The sequence below is a fragment of the Solea senegalensis genome, linkage group LG14, assembly GCF_019176455.1.
Source record: "Solea senegalensis isolate Sse05_10M linkage group LG14, IFAPA_SoseM_1, whole genome shotgun sequence".
Lineage (NCBI taxonomy): Eukaryota > Metazoa > Chordata > Actinopteri > Pleuronectiformes > Soleidae > Solea > Solea senegalensis.
In genome coordinates, this window is record NC_058034.1 from 7,615,036 (window position 1) to 7,640,733 (window position 25,698).

Genomic DNA, 25,698 nt, shown 5'->3' on the forward strand with positions numbered 1-25,698 from the left:
TCTTGCAGTTTTCCACATATTTGTGCAGGTAATTATAGCTTAGATGTGAAACACCCTCACATGTCATGCTTTAAAGAGGGGATACACATCACCAACACACTTTAAAGGTAATCTCCTCCTCCCCTTCTCCTCTTCTTCTATCACCTCCTTTTTTTCCCATGTATGTGTGTCTGTGTGTTTATGGGTAAACGAGTGCACAGGAGCAATGGCTTAGCAATGAGACAAGCAGGGTCTTGGGACATGTCAGAGAGAACGATAGGGAGCAAGAAGAACTGAAATGAAATCCAAATGGAACGAGAAGGTCAGAGGAAAGAAGAGCAGACACCAAATGACTTTTTCCATCATTTCATCTTTGGCCAAGACATCCCTTCAAACCCAAACTCACACACCATCATGAAATGTAAATATTTGGATACGGTAAGGTTGGATGTTCCTTAATTCCTCCCTTAAAGATGTCTTGTTTAGGTGAACAGGGTCCAAGAAACACACAGTATTCTGCATGATTTGATACAACACATGGGAATCAAGGCATGTGGAGATGTTCACTAACACTGGCCTACGCAATTACATTGACTGCTTACTGTAAATCCAATATATAATTGCTATGCTAGCTACACAGAGAAAAATGTTCCAACTCTATACATGCTGTATTTTATGCATACAACTTTCAAATTGTTTTAAAATCACAGATTTGAAATGTATGTGTGCAATACGTGCAATCTGAATTGCGAAACGAAAAACAAATAAAACTGGATATCTTAAAAAAAAATACCGACGTATGGGAAACACAGAAACAGTGGGTCCAAAGTGTCTCTGGCCCAGACAGACATAAGTTTCACTTTATGACCACAAAGTGTAAACTCAGTGGTGGGTATTCCAACGCCATGTGCTTCTCATTATACGGCTTCATATAGACAGTATAGTGGAAAAGCTAGATGTCATCATATTTCATACTATTATATCATCAAGACAAACATTGTTGTGATTCTTTGGCTGCATCACGAGGACTGAAGGTGCCCTCTGTTACCACAGAGGGCTGCAGTGTCAACATGACAGGACGCATTAGCCAGAAGTCTTCAGCAGCAGAAGGAGACAGGCACAGGAGCTGCCCTGATTGAAATAGACACATCGGACTGTCAGTGAAACGGGTTTCTTTTCACCTGGAGGAGGAGGAGGAGGAGAACGCCCTCCTGGTGAGAGGAAACCACATTCTGTCATCCACAACGCTGCAATCGCAAAAAAAAAACCCTTAGCTAGTCTGCTCTGAGGTGGCAAAACCGACTGTAAAGCCTTTGACTGACGCTGTGTCAACTGTGGCACCCACTGGATGACACCAGCTGTCAATCACAAAGCCTTGCGTTATCATTAATTTTCTTCTAAATGGGAGAATCATTTTTCAAAACTGGCGATTGAGAGCTTTAACGTCACAGGAAAATGATTTAATGATGTTATAAATCAAGTGAAATGGAGGCTCATTTTTCCCACTGACTTTCATTCAAACAGAGTTGTTTTTGCAAGCAGCAGATTTGTCCCCCGGTGTCTAACTGCTCCTTAAGTCCCACTAAGATTTACTCTTCAAACTGGCAGACTGTGTCCATTTTCATAACGAGCCTATGAGCAACAGTGAGGTGTACTGTGATTCAGTTATTTCACACAAACACACACACACACACAGTCTGGTTTCCATGGCATTACATTGCCATACATTCGTTTCCTGGAGAGTTAATCAAAACTTAACCATAACTACCACTGGCCTAAACTTAACCCTAACCTCACCATTCAACTTGTCTTCACTTAAAATGTAATCGTTTAATAGCCCGAGCTGATGGAGGCTCCAACCTGAGCAGTGGTTGAGCCCAGCACTCTATCAGATCGGGTGCCTTCTCAGCAGTGTGGGTGCCCAGACTGACCCCACCAGACTGCCAGTCTCCTTACCGCTCTGCTGCTCCATGGCTCTGCTACCACCTCCCACCATGACCCTTGACCCCTGCCCAGGAGACAGGCGCCACCGATATGATGTGATTTCTCCCTGACATGGGCCAGTGGCCTCAGCTGCAATGTGACCCAGGGAAAATAAATATGGGTGTTTATTTGGCGTGAATGAGAGAGAGGCCCACAGACTGCAGCCATGCCCTCAAGTTTCCCAAAAGCAAATGTGCACTAAAGCCATTTTGTTCCACATCTTATCTCCAAAAATATACAGTATCTAGGTAGAAATAAGCCACAAGGGTTTGATACTGTGATAACATGCATACTGTGGTACGCTGCTGTACCACTGTGACGCTGAGACTGCTGAGATGAGTTTCCATTTAAGCACATTTTAGCAAAGGTTCTTTTGGGTCATTGACACATACACATACATTTGCTTGATAAGTAATGGTAATTTAGCAATTACCCCTTGTGGTAAAAGGAAGTATAATCGGTCATATGGATTCCTCTGGCTTTGGTTGTAGAGCTTCAACCGGCGAGCACCCAGTGGCCTCCAACTGTGTGCATTCACAAAGATTTTGGTACAAGCCAGCTGTCAACCTACATCAACGTCTACAGAACTGGAGAAGAACCATGCATCCGTGCATCATGGCCCGCCTTTGTTTCCACTGCTTCTGAACTCCCTCGCACGGAGACATCCACACATCTCTGTCATCAGACATTACAGATTATAGAGATTGTAGAGAGGTCTCAGACAGACAGAGCGTCTCATTAACGGTCTAAAAAAGAGTCCTGGCACACTTCACATCCCTCCTACACTATCACCACTACAAAAAAAGAAGATCACTGCACTAAAACCTCTACCTTCCATCTCTCAGAGGTTGATTTATTGGCCGCACCAACTTTTTATCCAGAAACAACATCCTCTGAGGTCACAGGTCCTCCCGTGACAAACCAGCGCAGGACCGCCGGTCTCCTTTCACAGGTGCCTATGACGACATTGCTTATATGACAACATAGATGATAAATCAAGGGTGTCTATGTTTCTAAGAGCAGAGTAACAGAATACTGCCAGCAGCTACTCTTCATTGAGAACAAATAATATGTGGGCCAGATACGTCTGGATCTTTTCCCAACTCTCCTTTTAAGAATTACTCATGTTTCGGATTAGTGTTAGAGGGCAGACAATGTACATCAGTCTCCCTGTATTTTCAAGCCCACGACTGTCTTTACACTTTCCCTGCTCTCTAGTCACTGTCTCTGCCGTTGTCCCTCTCTGGTGTCTCACTTGCCTTTCTACTGATTCCCACCCACACGGGTGTCTCTTTGACATTTTGTCCATCCATCCTCCTGTGACCTCATCGCTGTTTCAGTGAAGCGTAGCGGGATCCAATCAACCATAGTGTTCAGATTAAATCACAAATTATTATAATTGAGAATAATGGTTTCCATGTCATTTTTAGTTCAGCTCTGAATTGTTTTCATGCATATCTGAAACTGAGGGGGTTGGAAGCTCCGTGCAGCAACGCTCATGCTGCGGAGAGGTGAATTTCAAGTTATCCATGATCCAATTCTGACTGCAGTAAAAACTCTTATCTGAATTTGAGCACCTGTCTTGTAAAGGTTTTACTGTCCACTGTGAATTGAGTGCATGAGTGCATTCTAAGCTTCTCACTGAAGGACAATAGATCATTATGAGGATCAAAACTCAAACTGACGTACTTCAGGAACATAAATACCGTTTTCTGAAATTGGATACCAAAATAAAAAAAGAAAATGGCGGCGGTACAGAAAATAGCAGACTTCGAAAACTGCAAAGCCTTCCTGACAACATTACCACTTGTCTCCTTCATTACGAAGAAGCCTAGTGTACCTTACAGTGAGCTTATTTCTAGGGGCAGCAAAGCTCTCAGGCATGTGCAGGGCATGCGGTGCAACTTTGACAGTGTAGTTAGGAGGTGTTGATGAAAAAGGAGAGGCTGGAGCCCACTGCCTCTCAAATTAGCCCCAGAGGCCTCTGACCCGTCACATGAAAGCTCAGGCCTTCGCAGATTCTGTTGCAGTGCACCGCCAATGTGCATGTATGGAGCTTTGCACACTTACGGTGTGCTGTCGCGTGTGCTGTGCTGTGCTGTGCTGTGCACGCAGAGCACATGGGTTCAGTTATGAATACGCACATATGTGCTGAGATGTTTTCCTCCCTAATGTGGATGAAAGGTCATATTTGAAGAGAGCACTTCTGTGATGAGGATGCTCTGTCCAATTTGTGCAAGATATTCTCAGTCCACAGTCTCTGTGACACTGCAGGTGACCTGTAACATCTTCAGCATGACATGGACGCAATCCCACATGTTTTGCTCATCAAGCAATCTGGTTATTTTGTCCATCATTCATTCTCTGATTACAGCGGGAGTGGTGTGTTGCCACAGAGCGCCAGACAGTCAGTCTGCTACATGAATGAAAGAGAAAACCCTCTGCTCTTCTCCACTTCCCTTATCTTTTCTGGACATATGTTGCTCCGATTCAGCTGTTTAGTGTGTTTGTTTAGTGAGGTGGAGGGACATCCATAAGAGTAGAGCTGTCTGCAGAGGACAGGTTTTAAGCACCTTGCTTCTCCTCATATTGTCTTGTCCCATGTGCTCTGCCTGTTTCTTCCAAAGGAGGTGCAATGCCCAAAATCCGTGTGCATACACTCAATTTTTACAGTGGATTAGAGAGCTTAGCATGTTTCTCTTCGAAACTACTTTGTTACAAGCAGAAGGATACAGGATATACAATCCAAGGATTTTTTTATGGCCCCTCTAGGCTTGACTAAAGACTTGTGTTATTCCAGCTGTGTACACACACATGCAAAAATGAGAAGGGAAAATACATTTATATTACCCCGCTTACCTGAGAGAAGTTGAGCCCATTAAGGGGGTGACACTGCTCCTCCACCCGCTCCACTGCCCCGGTTCTCTTTCCCATCTTCTCAGCTTCTTGAGCCAAGAACAGGTCCAGCACAGGTGTCCCCCTGGACCGGACATCCCATTCTGTCAGCGAGTTCACCATCAGCATCACCCACACAGGCCTTTTCCTCTCCCAGTTCCCCGCAATGGCATTGAACAGGTAGTCAGCATACAGGCCACGGCCACGCTGGTCAGCAGTCATCCAGTAAGGCATCATGTGTTTGACGTAGTCCAAGTGACGTTTGAGGCGACGGTACAAGTCCCGAGGTAGAAGTGTCTGCAGGTTCTCCCCGTGGGGAAGTAGCTGGCAGCTCGTCAGCTTAGAGATGGTCAGAGGGTCAGTCAAGTCCAGCTCAAAGAAAACATTGGGGCTGCTATAAAAAGCCTGCTTGGTGCTGTTGGGAATAAAGTCCCAGACCCGCGTGTAGGGCACGTGGATGGTACCAAACAAGTAGGAGGGTGGATGAGGAGCAGGACGCTTAACTGTCCACAGGAAGGAGTTCATGTCACTTTGCTGTGGCAGAGGGGAGGAAAAACAAAAAGTGAAAGTTAAATTAAATCCCATTAAAAGGCCTTATACACACAGAAACAGGACAAAATGATCTTTTCCGTAAACGCGACTTTGCAAACACTGTACTACATATGCCCGGCCTGTATGTGGCGCTGTAACACTGCAACACCAAAAACAGAGAAGCAGATGTTAAGCGTGGGCATAAAGCATGTGCGCTGTGTGCCAACTTGATTTTTAAATAAAGCTTTATTCGAAAACAAGATCGTATATAAAATATACACAATCACAGAAAAAGAATCAAACCAAGCCAGAGGGACTAAGGAAAGAAAATAAAAGTTATGATAAAGCGAACAGAACAATCTCCAAACTCAAGAGGAGAAGATAAAACGTCAACAAACGTCTTTTGCGGCCCTGAAAACTGACATATTATTTGGAAATATCTGCAGCTCAGGGTTGTGCTGATAAGTCTTACTACTGAAGTTGCAGGCAGTGAGGTTAGATTAGAGGCGGGGGGGGCTTCTGGCCTGTAAACAGACCCCCATGTATTGTTGAGGTACATAGTTGCCAAAGCCTCATTCGGCCAGGGAAACATTTCGAAGGCTGCAGTGCAAATATTGTATACTGCAGTGGAGCTCATAAAACCCAAAAGCTGAAAGAAACCTGCTCTGTGTTGAAACCCCGCTGTGATACTTTTGTTTGTGATTTTTTTTTACGCAAGACACAGAGCTGTGGTGCTGACAGCCTTAAGTACAGCACTATTTTAGTCCTGAGTGGTTTATATTACAGGAAGTGTTTGTCAATTGTGGTTATCATCGTACAAAACAATGTCACAATGGAAATGAAATAATCACAGCCACTTTAAAAGAGCACACGGCCCCGTTGACATTGGTGCTGGCATATATGCGAAGATGGAAAAAGGAAAAGAATTTGCTTTCATAAACAATATCGAACCTCTGGCTTCCGAGACACAGTGTAATCAGGCATTTGAGGGATGAAACCCATTAATGCAAAATAAAGTTATTCTTAGTAAATGTTTATTTCTAGAATTTAGTCAAGATTTCCTTCAGCCGTGTTCCAATTATATTTCCCACTGCCGTTGCCATATGAAACTTTTCAAATGAGCTGCCAAAAGCCGGTGAAGTCGTCCTATATGGATCTTCTCTTATCGTCATAATTATCTGCTTTGAACATATACAGCCTTTTCTGGCACAGTCTCCTTCAAGACTAAATAAAAGTAAAGTGCTATATTTCATTTCAGAGAAGTGCTTTTAACCTTTGCAGATTAAGTGAAATGTTTACACTGATTCTTTTAATTCAAAATTCACAGAGCATACATCATCACCTTTTTGTATGTATGTAAATAAATAATGTCTGTATTGCCAGTGCAGCATTTGGCCACTTCTCGATGAGCACATGTTCGCTCAAAGGCCGACTCATAAATGCAGGTTTTTGGACATGGAAAGTGAAAGAGTCCTGAGGAGAGAGTTGAGATTTCCCTCTTCTGTTGAAGCTGCAGGGTTTTGTTCTACAGACTTCTTTAAAGGGGGGAAAATGACTCTTAACAGAAAACAGAGACCACTGTACTGACGCATTACAAATCACATGAAGCAAAGAAACACGAAAGCTCTCTGTGATCCCAGACAACAGATCCGTTTTATGCCTGTAGATATTATGCACTAATGAAACAAAGACATGTGATCTTTAAACGACTCCTAATGACAACCTTAATAACATTCACACTCGTGGACAGAAGTGCCTTTTTTTACAGTGCAGAGGTTAATCTTCTTTAATGGTGTGATTTTCCCCCCTTGTGTTGGGTGAGATGTTTGCACTGATTTTGATTAACATCACGTGCATCCACAGTGGGAGGCAGACGGACGAGCAGACACGTTATAATTGAGCTGGAGGATAATGAGAGCCACACACACACACACACACACACACATTGCGTTTGCCACAAAAACAGCCACAATTGTGGCGCGTGCAACCGATTTCTTTTATTTCCATGGCTCTAATCATTTTAGTGGAAGTTTAGTTGAGCACTGAACCGCGTCTTAAATTAATATTAATACGAAAACGCATTATTAATGTCATTATTTTTATTATTATCATCATCATCATCATCATCATTATTACAAGCAGTAATTAGGTTTCATTTTGGCAAACATTAAACCTAAATCCTTTCACTGCACACGTTATTTTTATTTATTTAAAAACAATGAATGAATGAATAAATAAATAAAAGTCCTTTGTGTTTAATGTTGTAACCTTACATTAGCTCACACGTCTGTGGGGGTGTTTTCATGACCACCAGTACCAGCCTACACAAAATAATAAATAAATTACAATAATATTATATAAAATAAATAAGAAAGGCAATAGTTCCCTCTCTATGCAGTTCAATTATTCCTCTGAAATCTAGTAGAAGCAGCAGCAGCAACAGCAGCAGCAAAACACTTGAGGACAATTGGCAACAAGTGTCACTAGTTGGATTTAATTAGGGCCATAATGTTGTTCTGTGGTGTGTTGTTCTTGTCTATAAGTTAAGTGGATAATGTCCTAGGCTCGATTAAGTTCCCCCCAAACAAGACTCACAGACGTCGGTGCGTCGCACTGCCTCGGTCTGTGCGGCCGCTGATCTGCGCTCCAGGGTGCCGCAGTGTGCAGGAGTGCGCTCAGGAGGAGGAGAATCCAGCTGAATCCCTGCCATCGACGCACCATCGTGTCGAGGTGACAGTGCGCTCCCACACGAGTTTGCCCTCTGTCCTCGACGCTCTCTTCTCGCTGACCTTCCCCTCCGTCTCCCTTGAAATTAATTAATAAAAAGTCGCTACCGGTGGCCTCTGGGCTCACATGTGCGGCTCGGCTGGAGGATCATTCCGCCTTTTTCGCTTGTCCTTTCCGATGCTCAGTTCACTTTTTTTTTTTAGTTTTGCTGTTTCTCAAACGTTTCCTGTCTCCTTTCAGTCCCGAAGCTCGAAAACTCTTTGGAGAGTTCTCCGCGGTGCGCTCCACAACTTTGGAGCGTCTTGGCTTGGAGAGAGAGAGGGAGGTGGGACGATTTGAGCAGCCCCTCCACCCCAATACACTCAATACACACACACACACACACACACACACGTACACAGTGCTGTTTCTTTTAAGAGGTGGGAGCACAGGTCCTGAGAGGGATGACAGGTTTGCGTGAGTAAAGTCCCCCAAGACAGAACCAAAGGCGCATAGTGGTGACTGAATGTTCTTCTGATCTTTTAAGGTCCTTCAGTGTTTGGACGTTTTCTCTTTCTGCATGGCCGTTTATCAGTAGCCTGTGGGGCTGACAGTGGGTTATAGTCCTCCATAAAATGTCTTTAATGCCTATACACTTTACAGTATATGGCTACTTTTTTTTTTCTCCTTTCTTTTAACCTCCCCTTCAGTTGAGATGTACTGCACTGTACTGGTATAATGGTGTTTTCTGAAGTATAGGTTTTGAACTTTATCAGCTTCAAAATATAAATAGTGTCTCATGAGAAGCTTTTAATTGCATGACATTGTCTTCCCATGAAAGACTGTATATTAGTTAAAAAAACAAATGACAAGCAAACAGAAGAACAAGAAGAGACTAATGAAAAATGCAAAGCACATGTCAACAGGAACAGATGAATTGTGTATTTTTGATACATAGATGCAGCACAGTTCAAAATAAAAACTGATGTTTACATTTTACAAAGTTACAAAGCCAGTTACATTGGAATGGGAATTTCTGTCTAATTAAAAAAGCTTGAAAAACCATATGTGTGAGAGCTGTAAAGCTTACAGTCTGGTGTGTTTGACTTCATTTTCAGAAAATAATAATGCAGAGCCTGCAGGGCAGGTGGCAGTCTGTACACAGTGCTCCCAGGTCAAAGGTGTGTTTGGTTTGCATTTCAGCAGACTCATTCCAAAGATATATATGAACAATTTTTCAAATGTTGTCATGTGCTTCCTCTCCAGCGCGATCACATTTATCTCTGTCCTTCTGTGTTTGACAACCCCGCACTACATGGTACAGTATGAGTGCACCAGCGCCACAGACCTTTGGCCTTACACGCGTGATTAATGACGACAAATAAACAAGTCTGAGTAAAGAAAACTGTGAGAGGTGTTTTATTTATTTTCAGCCCGGCACACTTCTTTAGATGTATTCATCATGATGTGGAGCTCGGGGATGTGAAATAAACGCTCATGATGAAAGAAAGTGGCCCCTCTCAGCTCAGGCAGCGATGTCAGTGCTCCACCACTTTGCTATGACCTCAGTTATTGTCCAAGTGGCAGACAGTGTGACAGAGTCAAGTAGTGGGGAATTTATCACAGAGACCCCTCATACAAGTGGCACCGGGGGCCCCTCCCTGCACGCCAGTGGCAGATGAACCTTGGACAACTAACTCTTTGTCCTCTGCCATATTCTCCACTCCTCTCCACTCCTCTTCTCACCACTCTAGGCTCACTTTGGTTACGCTGTTAGCAGCAGGACTGTCGCTGTACACCCATTGCATTTTCCATTCAGATGAGGCAGATTGGGGCGTTTGTGCTAAACGTCTTTGATCAGCTTGTCTTTTAACACAGTTTCACGTTGTAAAACTCTGACACCCCCTGCCCTTTTGACCCTTGACTCCTTGCTTTTACTGGCTGCCATTCATCAAGATGTGATCACGTGAAAGGCTGGGAAGTCAATATTTCTTTGTTTTATGCATTTTCACAGTGGTCCACTGAAATGTGGCCTCATATACTTTTACTTATTTGGAGGTCAACAGCATGCTTTTGTCACAATTCCATTATACCATAATACTTGGGTGCCAATTTCATTTGTATGGCAATTCCGATGTATTGCAAGTATTTGATTTGATGATATTGAAAACAGTGATTTTATTTTCCCCTTAAACCAAATCTTTGTGATACATTTCTTGTTGCAATAGCCCATGAGTCATTTTTTCCCCCAAATCAATACACACACATGTTAATACAAACATGTTTGGAATGATTTTTAGGTTAACTGCTACATTTAGATGGGCCATGATGAATACGGCCTAAATAAATTAAGATGATTCAAAAGAAACTGAAAAATGAACAACTCTGGATTAGAGAAAGTACTGATAAACAGAACAATACTTTCTGAGATAATATGGCAACTGATATTTTTAGCTGTTTCAGTTCGTGTCACGATTCTGGGGAGAAACCGATTTTTAAAAGCATCAAGATATATCATGATAAGGTTTTCTCCCCCCCCCACCCCAGTCGCATAAAATAACTCAGCAAAACCATATGGATCTACTCTAATCTTTTTTATCCTTGCTGCTCTGCTTCCTCCCCTTTGTGGCTCTGGCTCTGAGACAGGTGTGGAATTTCAGTTAGCAGTTTCATCTGCTCTAATGTGGCCACCTGTGGACTCAGGTACCTGCCTCAGCCACACCTTGCAGAAGGCTTCTCTTTGAAGGAGCGTTTCAAATTCTTGGCCGGTAAAATGTGGGCTTATGAGCGGCTGGCTGCAGGAGTTTGCTGGACGGGGTCCAACACTTACAGCATGGCTCGCATATAGCTGGGGACGAAAGAAGACTTAAAAGTTAATGTTCTGTAAGGAGACCACAGAAATGCTCACTTAAAAAACACACATCTGGGGAGGTGTTAAGAAATAAGAAGGGAGGCATTATAACAGAGGGGAGGTGAGTTAAATAAAAAAGTTTCATGTTAAACAAAGCATATACACAGTATCAATGCCTTCCACAACTGTTAATGACTTTGCATATTTCTCTTGAATGTGTCTATTATACACAGTGTGTACACCCCATATGGACAGACTGACAAAAAGCACACACGCAGGGAGGGAGTTAAGAGACCTTATTAATGTCTGTGGCCCTGCAGCTCTAAGAATCCTGTGTCTACATGTCCTTGTGGCTCCACGGCTGCTTGTCTGTCTGATGCTGTGCAGAAGACCTGCCGCAAAACCCCAACATTAACTCTCTGTGTCTCCCTGTCTCTCTCTCTCTGCCCCGGCATCAGTATACTGGTTTAATGATAGAGGCCCTCCTATTACAACTACTAGGCCTACCACTGCTACTACACACCACATGAGAAGGACATAATCTCATACATCCACTGAGCTTTTAGGATATGGAGAAGTGGTGGGGCTGGGAATACAATGTGTGCATTTGTTTATTGTGCACACAGGGACCCCTAGTGGTGTGAAAAGGTAATTAAGATGATGGATGCACAGTGGTGGACCAAGGTAAGAAGGACAGAGGGAGAGGGCCGACCTGAAGGAAGATCGTGCTTCAAAGAAAATATGAGTTTGATGGATATGACGGAGTGTCTCATAGCCTCAGGCTGCCATACATCACAGAGCGACTGACTGCAAAGGCCACACTGAATACTCTCTGTCTGTTGTTCCTGCACTCTCTCTCTCTCCTCTATCTCCGGCCGTCTCTGGCACAGGCTCCAATATCCTCTGTCCTGCTTTGAAGATATTGAGGAATAATATTGACTGAGTCTCTGGTGAAATGTTATTGTGGTTTCCTTTTCCGGATGTCCTGGGAAAAGAGGGGTGAAAGCAGAGTGGTAGAGATGTGGGAGGACTGTGTTAGGAGGTGGAAACAGAGTGGTATATGTCAGAAGGGAGTCCAAATGAATCTGTTTAAGACCAGACACACCAGAGGACAAGAGATAAGAGATGAGTGTTTCAGCTCGTGTTTGTGAAACATGCACACGATGATTTAGATGACAACAGGTCCGCATTCACCAGAGGCGTTGACACATGCAGTGGCTGGAAATCTGTCTATCTTCATCGTCCAGAATGAGTAAAAGAAGGTGAGGGGAGATTAGAGGAAGACATAAAATGACAGGAATACTCAAAGTCAGTCATTATATTAAGGTGAAATGAGGGGAGATGAATATACATCTGCACTGTAAATTATTTCCAGGTTTTCATGGGTGTTAAGTAAATCTCACAATTACAATTACATCATCATTTCACAGGGTTTAACTTGGGTAATTCACAATGTAACACCTTGTGTTTTATTCACAAATTTATTATCGGTGTGTCTATTACAGAAAAGAAATTTAGAGGGATTTTTTTGATGTGCGATTTGATCTACAGTCAAACAAAGTATTTATAAATGTAAATACTGCTAAATGAGAGTAATCATGTATAGTTGCAGTAGATACCTGTACAGTAACCTACTGTTATGCTATACAGTATCTAGGACATGAAATTACTGTCACATACATACAGTTACTTGCTGTGACATTAATGCAAATAATAGCCAGTAATTATGTACAGTCAAATATTTTATAGTGTAGGGTTATAAGCGATGAAATCATATCAGAGACAATCTATCGAAATATTTAAATTGTTAAAGTTCAGATTTAATCAAGTTGAATTCATATCACTCAATTCGATTTAAAGTGTGTGGGGCCACATCACCTCATGTTATACAAAGGCCTTTAAAGGTCCATCATCAATATTATAGAGAGAATCTCAAAAGTTTCTACCTAACACAGTCTGACTGATCGTTATAATGACAATAATAATAGGAGCAAAACAGCAAGATTTAAGTCTACATTTATATGCAAAGATGGTGTCTGCCTCCTGAACTGAATTGGGAGCTGTTTCCACAGAAAAGGAGCTTGGACACTGAATCTGCTCATCAAGACTCTAGGAACATGTATGCCTGCATATTATAAGAATAACGTGACTTATTGAGATGCAATGAAGCATAACCATTTACACATCAGGAGAATCTTCTTCCCGGTAGACCCGGTACCGGGGGCAAAAAAACTCCCTGTGACGCACATTAATCAAAGGCACATTTACCTTTGATCAATATTGACATGCTGCATACCCACAGAAAGCTCAGAAACTCGGCTAAAAGCTCATAGAAACCATTCCTATGTTCACCGAACACGGACTAAACGCCAAGTAATCTAACCAACATGAGCCGAAAACACCATAACAGCATAAACAGTAAAAAGCGAATCAACTTGTCATGTTGAAAAAAAAACAAAAACGTGTCTGTAGACTCCACAGATTCCAACGGTGCCATTTATATCGATCTACAACCAAAACTCACGGATCCAGCCGCAAAATAAGAGCAAAACAACAACTCACTTTCAAGAAATACAACTAGAAATGTTGTTGAGCAAAACATGCTGTTTTCACCAGAACAAACAGAGACTTCCCAGAATGCTTTGGGGCCTCTTCCTGGTCTGATTGGTCATTCCAGATGGCCGTTAGCTTGTTTTGATTGGAGAAGGGCGAATGTCCGTCAAACTACATCATACGCATTTGCGTCCTTCTGACGTGCGTAAGGAGGGAGCTACGTGCATTCGGAGACGGCAGCCTGATCCTATTGGCTGATAAAACGAGCTGTCAATCACTCAGATTGGCTAATCACAGCCGGAGCTATGGCCCCGAACAGGCTGAGGCTCAGAGTTGTCTCTGACGCTCCAGAGAAAAATGCCCCAAATAAATGGATGTTTTAATCATTTTTTATTTTTTTGATTCAAAACAAGTTTTTATTAGACCAATAGTGACATGTAAGTAAAATTAAGTGGGTTTAATAATTCTTTACCCATAGTATAGTGCCAAACTAGAGTCGCCTAGGTATCTCTTCACTAAAACCTCTGTAATTTCACTCTGGTTCACTTCAGCATGATCAGACTTTGCACAGCTAATGTCCACATGTTGTTACATGACTTCCATGAGTTTTTAAGCTCCTAATGCACATTTTTAAAATGCAATATTTCTTTGAGCGAGGGAAAAATCCTTCATTTATTGTGGGTCTCATCTGCATTTACTCTGGCAGAGTGAAACTTACACTTTTGGAGGAATCTCACAAGCGTTATCTTTATTTTGAGACCAACATAATTAGATAGAGCTTGTAATTGCAGCGATATACTCTATTTAGTTTGGGTATTTCATTTTCGAACCCGGGACCCCAAAAAGATCGTCAGGGAAGAAGAGGTTTTAAAATATAGTATATTATGGATTTCCAGAGACAGTGCAAAGAAGGCAATATTTTTTAACTTCCTGTCAGCACTCTTGCTGCAAGTGTTTTTGCACAATCTGTCTTCACAGACATATTGAGGCATCCTAATGAATTACAGTAGTCCAATCTAGATGCAATAAAGGCATAGGCTGGTTTTTCAGTATGCCCTAAAGACAGGATGTTTCTAATTCTCATAATATTGTGCAGGTGGAGGGAGGCTGTCCTGGAGCCTCGTGTGAGTCTTAGGATGTGTCCTGGACAATAATACCTCTAAGGTCCATTACAGTAGAACTGGGGGCCAAGGTAATTCCATCCAAAGTTATATGATCAGATAAGGTTTACTTAAGTTTTAAGTACAATAACAATTTTCTCTCAATTCCGATGTAAAGTAAGGCTTTGCAGTTGAAGACATATTTACAACAAATAAAACAGCAGCAGATGTTTTGAAAGCCTTTCCATTTTAATTACATTATATATCTCAGTCATGTCCTCAGTGTGCATTGCATACAGGACAAATCTGTTAACAGTTATGGCAGTGGCGCGTGTGTGGGACTGCCATATTAAATGTCAATCTCACCTTCTCCTCCGGGCACAAGTCCAGTACGCATGTAATTCAGTGGTTTTCCTACAAATAAAACAAAGGTTGGGATGCATTTTAAATAGATACACATACGTCAAATTAGAAGAAGCAGCCAACATCATTGGAAACACACTTTCCTTTACAGTGTCCGCCATCTGAAGAAGACTTTCCATTTGAAATTATATCAAAACATACACTACAGTTATGGGCATTGTTGAGATGGCTCCTGTCCTCAGATTTCAGTGAAGTAAAAGATTTGGTCATAATGTTTATTTTTTGCTCTTTTATCACAAACACACACATACTTTCCTCACAGAAAGCCATATTTTGTATTTGTTTTCAAAAGCTTTTAATGCTCTCACATCAAAGGCTTGGCTTGCACAGTCATCCCATGATGCACTGTGCTCTCGCTTACTGATCATTGGCATTGTGAGTAATTGTATTATCCATAGCAGGAACCCCCCGCTATCTTCTCTCTCATCCTGCCCCATTTACCCCTGAAAGCCGAAGTGGAAGAGGTGGAGGAGTGAAAAGGCTCGTCCTGCTGTGAAGCATATCTACCTTTTGGTGATTCTAATGGTAAAAGAAAATAAGATATGGAGAAATAATGATGTTTCCCTTTTGTCGTTTCCACAACCATAGTGAAATAGCTGCAAATCTCAATATTGGACAAAAGGTGAATTTAAATGTCCATTATATAAATACTATAGCCACAACACAAAACCAGTAACCAGTCTTAACGTGTGTTGTATATACAGCTGATATGGTACGGTGTGATACTGCTTATGTGCATTGTCAATATCCTGTTTGTAGTTTATCTAACCAGGGGGTCAACAGAGGCTTCCAGAGCCAAATAAGGTTGTTTTTTTTTTGCAGTGACTGTGGAACACTGCATAAACAGCATGTGTTATGATACCATTAAATCAAATCCTCTGGTCTGCACTGGTGTGCAGGAACCAAACATGAATTTCAGCCTGAAGGATCAGATGAGCTCCTCTTTAAGTCGACAAAAATCTGTAGTTGGACTTGACCTTCTTTTGAAGACGGTCATCTACTCAGATGATGTTCTTTGAAGATTATCTTATTGTCCGAGGGGCTTTTATGCCACATGTATAATAAATTCATAACATCAAAGCTGGCCTTGGTAAAAAGATATCATGCTTAAAGATTAACAGAGAGGGGGAAGCTTTGCTTTAACCACTGTCTGGCCACATTGTTTTCCTACACAGTTCTCCTTCTTTCTTCTGTAATGTAAGTTCGCAAAGCACAATCTTGCGTTTAAGTTAGGGCAGCCAATGTTGAGAGTTCAGCTCTGTGGCCGTGAAACATTACCCCAGTTCATTCCGCATTTATCCCAGGTTTATTTGACGTACGTCTAGCACATCTCTAAATGTGGCTGTTGGTTTATTGTACGTCAGCCACTGTGGTCCACGGTGAGCATAATTTTTTATTCATGTTCACACATCTGCGCGACCAGATGTCCAGACACACATTTTATCACAGCCTTAAATGACCACATTCTGTTTTAAACAAGTCTTAAGAAGTATATATTAAAAAAAGAAACTGTTGAATTGGGTCAGAGTGGACTCCAGGAAATTCACAGACAATCATACACAGGAGGGCAAATTCCTCAAATTCACTGCCTCAAGTTCTTCGATGTCTTAGATTGATAATAATGTAGTATAAAGATGTCATTCCAGAACCAGTGTAAAGCTGTGAATAACGAGAAAACCTTTTATTTTATATTCTAAATAATGTTTTGGTAACACAGTATGACATTTCATGCTTCCTCTCCATCATCTGCTCTTTTCTGAGTCAATGTTTCTTTTTCCTCAACCTCTCCTTTGGTCTTTGGCTCTGTTTATTTTCAAAATCAATGAGCAGTTCTGTAACACTTGGCTGTTCTGCTCAACAAGGCACAAGTTCATGTATCGGTGTGGGTATCCATTCATCTAAATGTGAGAAATGAGGGAAAGCGGGGGAGATAGTGAGCATGGAGGAGAGGAACTCCCACTAAATGAAATACAACTGGGGAAAGGTGGTGATGGAAAATGCTTATTGTGAAGAGGAGGAAATCAGTGACACACACACACAGGTTTTTGGACACTGCATTGACTTCCATTCATTTGGACAGCCTAAACAAAGCATTATCCCCAACAGTAACCATGACCACTTAATGCCGAACTCTAACTTCGAGAAATACGGTTCTGCCTCATTAAGACCAGGTTTTGTTCCCATCAGGACTACTGGTCCCGGACTTACATACACACATACACACACCATACTTCTCTCTCTGGGCATCGTTCCTGCTGCAACTCTTCACTCTCACATCAAGCTGTTCTCGTGCATGACAGGAAACAGAGGGGCTGTCAACAGGCCCAGAACTTGTCAAGAAGCAGACTAAGCTACCAGGCTACACCACTACACACACACACACACACACACACACACACACACACTGATGTAGACAAAGAATCTCACATGCATGTGCAGTTGAGACACGTCAAACAGCATAGCTTCTATGACAAAATACACACAGACACGTGTGCGTGGTTGGTCAAGAGACACACATTAAACAGCGCGAGCCTTATGACTGAATACACAAACACACGTGCGCGCATGTGGAGACAAATACACAAGCAGTCCTCCAGGAATGGTCTGACTGGTCATTTTCTGCCTCTTTAACTGATCCTGAACATGAGTCAAGGTTATACTGTAATCGACTGTAAGAGACTGAAAAAAGAAAATAAACCGCTTCTTCTTTCATTTTCGACATTTATTTATGGTCTGTTTATAGAGTGTGAGTGTGTGTGTGTGTGCAAAAATATAAACCTGGTACTGACCATTTCATACTATTAAATTTGTTCTCGCATAATTATCTAATCCAGTGAATGAACCGCCCCACTAGTGAATCTGTTTTGGAAAACCAGGCAGAGGATCGAGCTCAGTTCCTTGCAGTTTGAGTGCAAACCAAATCATCATGATGACAGTCTCCAGTCTCCACCTGGCCTCACAGAAGACTGAGTTCTACTGCTCAGGACCACGTGGAGGAAAAACTGGGACATTACATGACTCGCCAGTCAATACCACACAGAGAGCAATGCAAATGTTTATCCTTTATCAGCTCATCTTTAAACTGCGAGCATTAACCCTACTCTGTACATGGAGTGCATAAACAATACATAAACAACAGTCATAGTGACAAATGTTAGTGGAGGCCTGTTTGCATGCTTCTATGTACAGCTGAGGCTAAATGAGAACATGCACGTCACAGACAATCCAGCTCATAAATGTGAACCCCTCGGTGGTGCTAGAGGAAAAACTGACAGGATGATCATCTTATGGAAAAGATTGGTTGTCTAATATATAATAACTATGCAGTATTGTTGAAATATTTCTGTCTTGACCAAAGTTGTAAAACTGCCAGCCAATATTGCCACAATAAATACACAAACCCACTCCATTTTCAGAGGCTATTTTAGGTTATTACATTAGTATTGGACACAGTCCTTAATTTTGAAACCCTCCAATCAATGTATAAATCAAACACTGTGACATTTCCAGCCACGAGTTTGTCTTTTTATAACCATTATAAAAACAGAGATCTGCACACTTAAGGCTCCATCTTGTATCTTAACATATATATTAGTTCAGCAGTGACCACGATGACCATCCTCCCCTCCTCTTGTGAGGAGGCCTGGTGGCGGGAGCAGTCTGGTCTGACTGCAGAAGCCTAACGCATGCGTTACACTCCAGGGAGTTCAGAACTCTGCAGCTCACTCAATGAGACAGTCAGTTGATTTATGAGCCGGAGCTTCCCGGCACAGTCTGCTGGGTCGAGGCACGCCACCGTGATTAAAAGTCACACCCGAGCCAATGTACTGGCCACTCACTCAACACGCTACATACACCCAGAGATGAATATGTGCTGTTTTGATATGGAGAGGCTCTCAAATGAAGTTGACAGAGTAGCATTTACAAAGTAATTTGAGCCCACTGAATACAGAGTCTACTGTTCTTGTGAAGTGGTGTTTGGATTTTGTGCCTCTTAAGTCTCTACCTTCCCTCTTCCTATTTACCGTCAGTGAAACTTTGGTTTCCCTCATCCATATTCTATCCCATCTCTGCATCCACATGCAACTATACAGTATAGTAATTTCATTTAGTAATTGTATTTTACACTTCTAAATCAAATGAAGAAAAACATGCAAGCCAGTAATGTTTGCTTTTAATACATCTTTACAGGTATTAGTGATTAACTGCTTAACAATCAAAGTGGTGAGCTAGATAAAAACACACAAAGCACAGAATAAAGTAAAACAACAAAATACATAAAAAGGGACAGAGACGCAGTGCTTTGCATAAAATACTGTGCTTCCTAAATGCCTAACTGATTGGATTTAACCGCTTAAAAAAAGTCTGGGATCCTGAGTGGGTTTCGTTATTATAACTTCCTCTCGCTCGTAATAAGCGCAAGAGGAAGCAGAAGGAATGTGTTTCTCTTTACTCAGAACATTTTCATTTTATGAGCGCAGAACACAAAGAAACTGTGGGAGGAAACTTGAATAGCTGAAGAAAATCATGATTTTGTTTTTTCGGTCATCAGTCAAATCAAGGGTTTACAAATAAAAACAAACAACGACAAAGTAAAAGAGTACAAACAGAGAGCAGATGGGCATGCTGTTTTGGTTGAAATGTATAAAACATGTTTATATTAATGAATTACATGTAAACAAGAACCTTATTTGATAGATGTAATCAATTGATATTGACAGTGGAAGAATGACAGTGAACTGTTCCCGTTTTAAATATAGGGAAAACATTTTGGAACTATTACCAAAGGAAACCTGTATATTAGCAGGAATGTAGCACAAGTATGAAGGCGATAGCTGTGCTATGTATTTCAATGGAAAACTATCACAAGCATCTTCTGACTACAGCCTCCATCCTTGTGGTTTCAGGCTTCTCGCCAGATGTTGTTGTGTGAATATGAGTGACAGGGTCCAACATGATCGAGCCTTTTTCTGTTTACTCAAGTTTGAACTCTTTGAACTGTTTCGCTTATTTCACAATAGGACGGTTTTAGTCTCTAACTTTGCTCCGTGCTTTCAATTAGCAAAGATAGGTTTACCATCATATGTTTTACTTGCATCAATCAGAAGGCAATGAATTAGCTGCAGGGTCCACACAAATGACCTGAGATATCATCGGCTATCTCATCTGTGTTACTGTACACAAAGCTGCCCTGGGGCAAGTGTGACACAGTGACATGCACCTGTGATGACAGATATGTTTACTCTGGCAGTGTTTGGCAGTCAAAATAAGCCTGTGTTGGCATGGAAACACAGGTCACCTGTCAGACACAATCACAGCCAGCCTGCACCTTCAGCACTGGCAGGTTTAGACACATTAAAAGGATCCACTTGCAAATTGCCACCTGTCAGACCAGGGCAGGTGTGATGGGATTACCGCCACACAGGTACTTGATTTGCTCAAATCAGGTAATCCCGTGAGACTAAAACCTTATCGGACCCCTCTACCTCGTCTGGGACTCTGGCTAGTTGGCTAAAGTTAGCTGGTTAGTTAGTTAGACACAAGTTAATTGCTTCTTACTAAAGGTGGAAAACAACTCACAAATGTAGTTAAACAAAATGTGTTTGTTGTTGTTTTTGTAAGGTTATCAGCAGACTTCTGCTCTTTTTATTTCTCTTTTCAAGCAGGTAAATCAACTTGGTACAGAACAGTCACCGATTGATTTGGGTGAGGCTGTAAATCTGAAACTAACAAGGTGAAACGGAAGGGTCAGGCGAGGCAGCTACTTGCTAATAAAGTTTGAACTTACGTGTTTGTCACTTGACGTTGGTGGAAGTGAATTATTGAGGACTGGAGACTTGGAGGGGCTACACAGCTCAGGAAATGGGTTGGGTATGGACGGGACAGAGGAAGAGAAGTGCTCTACTGTTTTCGTCCTGGAAGAAGTCAATGGGATAAGAAAAAGAGCACAACAGGAACAGGTCAGAGTGTTATTCAAGGAGTTAAGTTGTATAATTGTTATACGTTCAACAAAACATTAAATTTCAAATCGTGAAACATGAACGTCATTGCACCAACCATAGCAAAATATGAGTTAAAAGTTTAAGAAATAGCCCCAGCACATAGTGGGAGTAATCCCATTGATTAAAACAAATGTTGGACTCACATACAGGCTAAAGGAAATGTTGACGGTCAAACTACCAAACTTTTGTGTGGGTTCTTCTTGAGTAATTATACTTAATCAGAAAATCTCCCAAATGCCAAAGCATGGCAGGGTTCATTTGGAGACATCGCCATTGTTTCTGGAAAAGTGGAATTGCCTATGTTATAAATTAGGTGTAACAACCGCACAACTCTACCCAGTGTCTGCGATAGCAGAGCAAACACCCAGCCTATATCTGCAATGACAGCTTTATTACTTGTGTCTTTAAGACTGGGAGTATCTGGGACAGTTGTTGTCATAATAGAAACTTCTTTAAACATCAGATGACTTAAGGCCTGAGAGGCTGAGTCACTGGCTTGAGTCAATAACTACTACTTCCACTGACTCATGTCCACGTAGTCTGAGAGCTCGTAGTAAACACATACTGAGCGACCTCATCGGCTTCCTCTCACAGTGAATAATGCCGAGCTCCTGTTAGTCATACCTGCTTGAGGTGATGAGGATGGGCTGGGAGCGGCGAACGGAGGGCGAATCTGTAACCAGAGGTGCCAGAGTCAGAGTGGAGCTCCCCAGTAACGTGTCTGCTCCATTAGACTTCTCCATCCTCTCCGAGCCCTCAAATACTTCTGTCCAAGGACCTGCCACTTCCATCATGTTACCTGAGGAGAGGGAGGGAGCACAGGTCATTTTATTTATACAGCATATCCTTCAAAGGGAGATTAAGTTATGGAAACAAACTGTAAAACACTCCAGAATCACTGATTATCAAAAAAACTGTGGGGGCAAAACAACAGCAAGGTCTAAGTCAAACTTTTGTATTTAAGACTTGGCTTCCAGCTGCTTCTGGTGGTTAACTGCTTAAATCTATGCCATATAATGAGCTGTTAAAGCTCTGATGCAGTTCAGAGTTCCACAGAAGACATTTCCTTCTTCAGCGCTGACTCAATATCCGTTTCAGCTGTAAAAATGTAACCAGAGGCATAACGAGGCAGTTTCTGTTCAACCGGTGACCTTCTCGCTGTGGAGCACCTAAATATAACATTAAACACACAATGCCACAACAACAATGACGCAACTGATTCTAATCTCCGCTGCTCGAAATAGACTAAATCTAACAAGAGGTGCTGAGTAAAATATTATACCAAGACACACATTAATATCTTAACCTGATGACCACGTTAATAGTTAACCTGATGAATCGATCTCTATTGATTGGATCACTTTGTGACTTTGGGACGTTGTAACATGCCAGGCAACAAGTCAAGACTGTCACTCACGACAGAATAATATGGACACATGTACAGACATACACGTAGTCTGATTGACTGTCTAGACTAGAGCTAGACTGCATCTCTGAGTGCTACCTGCTGCTCAAACATGTTTTGTCAAACTATCAAATAAATAAAAATGAGTATGATGAAATTATGTATTTTACGATGAAAATATGTATTCTGTGCGTAATGGGGGAAGGGACTAGATAAGCTTTTGCTTCTTTCCCTTTTGGTTATGTGTATTGTGTGAACCACACTAAGATGATGTGTGATGATGATTGATCTAACTGACATGACCGAAAAATAAACATATAAATAAATAAATAAATAAATACCTGCTGCTCTGTGTCGTGACGATTTCCTTCACTTCTGACACGACTAGTAAAATGATACTACTTCATAAGACTTTACAAGCTATTAAATAAAACTAACTATGAATTCAGTTATATCAGTACTTGTCGCTCTGACTACAGACAACTCAGAACTTTATAAATCCACTTTACACTTTACTTGACTTCTTTCAAAATTCACTTTACAACACACGCTAAACTGATAGTTGTTTTAGACTGACACAAATGACCACAAGGAGATGAAAAGTGAAAACAAAAAGATCACAGAAGAGACACGATGTTACCAAAGAGACTCAACCACGATAAATCCACATAAACAGTTGGTAAAGCCACTGAGATACATAATTATAATTACAAAAAAAAAAAAAAAAGATCACAGAGACTCACACAACCCAAGTACAAAGACTACAAACACAACCACTGCAGTGTAAAAACACCAAGAAACACAACAGGACAGTATTGACTTACAACTACCACAAAGACAAACAACACGGCCAACATAACCACAGATAAACTCACAGCAATGGCAGACACACAACATAACCAAAACCTAAACGTCATTTCTCTCTAACACAATACCCAGCAGACAGGGTTTGCTGTTGCAGCAGATAGAACATGCAGCATGTGACGATGAGAACTGCCGAGAGAACAAAATCTGAGCATTTCCTCTTTTATCCACACATTGTAATATTCAAATATCCTTAAATATCACATACTAACTTATCGGCTATGTTGCAGTAATCATGTCCGCTGCTTTAGCCGAGTCATGTTGCAGTAATTTAGGTTAATGTTATTAAAGTTGTGCATTGTGTTTTTTGGAAGTGATATTGGCATTGGTAGAAACTAAAGTTTGCATGGAGAAAAAATGGTATTGAGCCATCTGTAGTCACGCCACTAACATCAGTAGACCTAATTACACAACACAACCGAATAATTACATGGTTTGCAACTAATGATTATGTTCATTATCTATGCATGAGTTGCATTTGGTTTTAATTAACTGACTCATTTATTAAACCTACAATGACAAAGGAAAAAATAACCTACTCCAAGACACCAGGGTGACCTGTTTAAATGTTTTGTTTAGTAAAGCGAGTCAAAACAAAAACACAGTTCATTTTACCATGAAAACTTTTTTTTTCAGGTGCTAAGCATTAATAAAAATGTGTAGTATAACATCTTCACTTATCAATTCACTGATCAATCAATTGGCAAAATTGTATAGTAACAGTAAAACAAATGTCATAACTAATGGAGTACTACAGTGCAAATCAAAAGGATGAAGTGATTATTGATTGATTACTAAAATAATCACCATTTTCATGACTGACAGCTTGGTTTGTATAGTATAAAACAGGCCTCTGCTTTCAAATTTCTAAAGCTGCAGCTGTTGCAGTGGTTGATTTTTGTTTGTTTTTGACATTACTAACAGATGGGACCGAAGGAGCATTTCTGGGTATACAGTGGCAGCTGTGGGGTGAGTGGGGAAGAAGCGTTTAGATTTTTTGAGTAGTAGAATTTCCTTCTGAAACGTTTTGTGGGTGCTTCGTCGTGTTTGCAGCCATCTTTGCAATTGCAATGTTGCTGTTGCCTCACTTTGGCTTTACATTAAACTAATCACTTCCTGTGTGCAGCATAGGAGTGTTGCCAGGCGACCCAAGAACATTGCTAGTTTGCTATATTGATAAAGAGTGAGAGTGCTAATCATTGTGTCAATCATTTGACAATGGTTTAGATGCATTAGATTTAAATGTTATGCACTGCAGTTTAAGTAATTCCTAGTTTATTTCCTGTTCAGTGACTATTAAGAATGCCTTTGGGGTTTGGACTAAAACAAAAACATCTGACGATGCCATATTAATTAATTAATAGTGAAGTAGACAAGTGATAAGGTCCTTATTGAGCCAGAATGTCTTCACAGTTCAACACTTCATTGAGTACGTCGCCCAGTCCCAATTCACAGCTCACCCTAAACTCGTCCCCAATTCTTCTTACTATGATTCCTGTTGCACAGAACTATCTGAAAAGATAAGGTCGCCGGTTACACCTGTCTGATATGCAGGCTGGTGTGTAGGCACAGCGCCAAACCTCATACTGAAACTTAGGGAAATTACCCGCGTGTCTCTGAACAAAGCCCTGGTGACAAACACAACAACTCACCTGTACTGAAACTAAAATAGTAGTACGTTTTTGCTCACGTCGGCCTACTCTGTGTCCTTATGCGAGCTTTGTTTTCGCGGTTAAAAACCAGCCTGCACCTGTTCGGACAAGCTAGTTAGCGTCAGGTAAAAGAGCGAGTTTGAAGACTCACCTGTAAACAGCGTCCTGTTCCTCGGAAGGTTTCAACTGTCAGTCATCCTGTTCATCCCAGGTGTGCTAGGAAGATGTTTGTGTGTTTGTGTTCTTCTTTATCTTCTTCTTTTCTTTAAGTGTTTCTAACAACACGAGATGCGTGCTTCTGTGACAATGTGCCACTGATAAGTGTGTGTGGAGACGGGAGGAAGGCAGGAGTCTGTCCGTCAGGTGTGCTCTGTTGCTCCGCCTCCTCTTGTTTTTTAACTTAACTTACTTTGCATAACTTAATATTTAGTAAATTCCATAAATAAATAAGCACAGATCATTCAATGAATTAATAAATACATGTGTTAGTATATTCAAGAAATGATGATTCTATTCTTGTTCTTACTCATCATTGTCCTAGATCCTAGATGTAAGGACATATTTTTACATCATTTTATATCATTAATATATCTTAGTATTAGTCTTTTTATTATATTTTTCAAGTTTTATTTTCTGTAAAATGATCTAGTACTTCTAATAATAACTATTATACTTTCATTATTTTCCACCAACTATTGGTTGAAAAGTTTCACTCACGACTCAACCAACTACTTTTGAGTCTAGCACCAATGAC

The 25,698-nt window shown here is 41.2% G+C and overlaps 2 protein-coding genes across 2 annotated transcripts in view; both read right to left on the bottom strand.

The window, feature by feature from the left end:
• trabd2b (TraB domain containing 2B) overlaps positions 1 to 8,473 on the bottom strand; it is a 59,670-nt gene extending 51,197 nt beyond the window's left edge. The window contains exons 1-2 of the mRNA XM_044043462.1: positions 7,984 to 8,473; positions 4,822 to 5,391 (exon numbers count right to left, since the gene is read on the bottom strand). Of these exons, the coding sequence (XP_043899397.1) occupies positions 4,822 to 5,391; positions 7,984 to 8,109 (696 nt within the window). The 5' untranslated portion in view covers positions 8,110 to 8,473. The remainder of the gene's footprint in view (positions 1 to 4,821; positions 5,392 to 7,983) is intronic.
• Positions 8,474 to 20,260: 11,787 nt separating this feature from the next.
• LOC122780991 (growth factor receptor-bound protein 7-like) lies at positions 20,261 to 25,289 on the bottom strand. The gene is made up of 4 exons (XM_044044462.1): positions 25,096 to 25,289; positions 21,648 to 21,822; positions 20,810 to 20,936; positions 20,261 to 20,293 (listed from the first exon to the last, which is right to left on the bottom strand). Exons 2-4 carry the CDS (start codon positions 21,815 to 21,817, stop codon positions 20,261 to 20,263), a joined length of 330 nt encoding a protein of 109 aa, XP_043900397.1. The 5' UTR covers positions 21,818 to 21,822; positions 25,096 to 25,289.
• Positions 25,290 to 25,698: the final 409 nt, after the last annotated feature.

Bases quoted from the DNA above. Each gene is read 5' to 3' on its own strand.
- LOC122780991 (XM_044044462.1), bottom strand. From the start codon at position 21,817: ATGATGGAAGTGGCAGGTCCTTGGACAGAAGTATTTGAGGGCTCGGAG. The intron at 20,937-21,647 runs GTATGACTAACA...GACTTCTTCCAG, and splicing joins ATCCTCATCACCTCAAGCAG to GACGAAAACAGTAGAGCACT. The intron at 20,294-20,809 runs GTAAGTTCAAAC...ATGCCAACACAG, and splicing joins CAACGTCAAGTGACAAACAC to GCTTATTTTGACTGCCAAAC.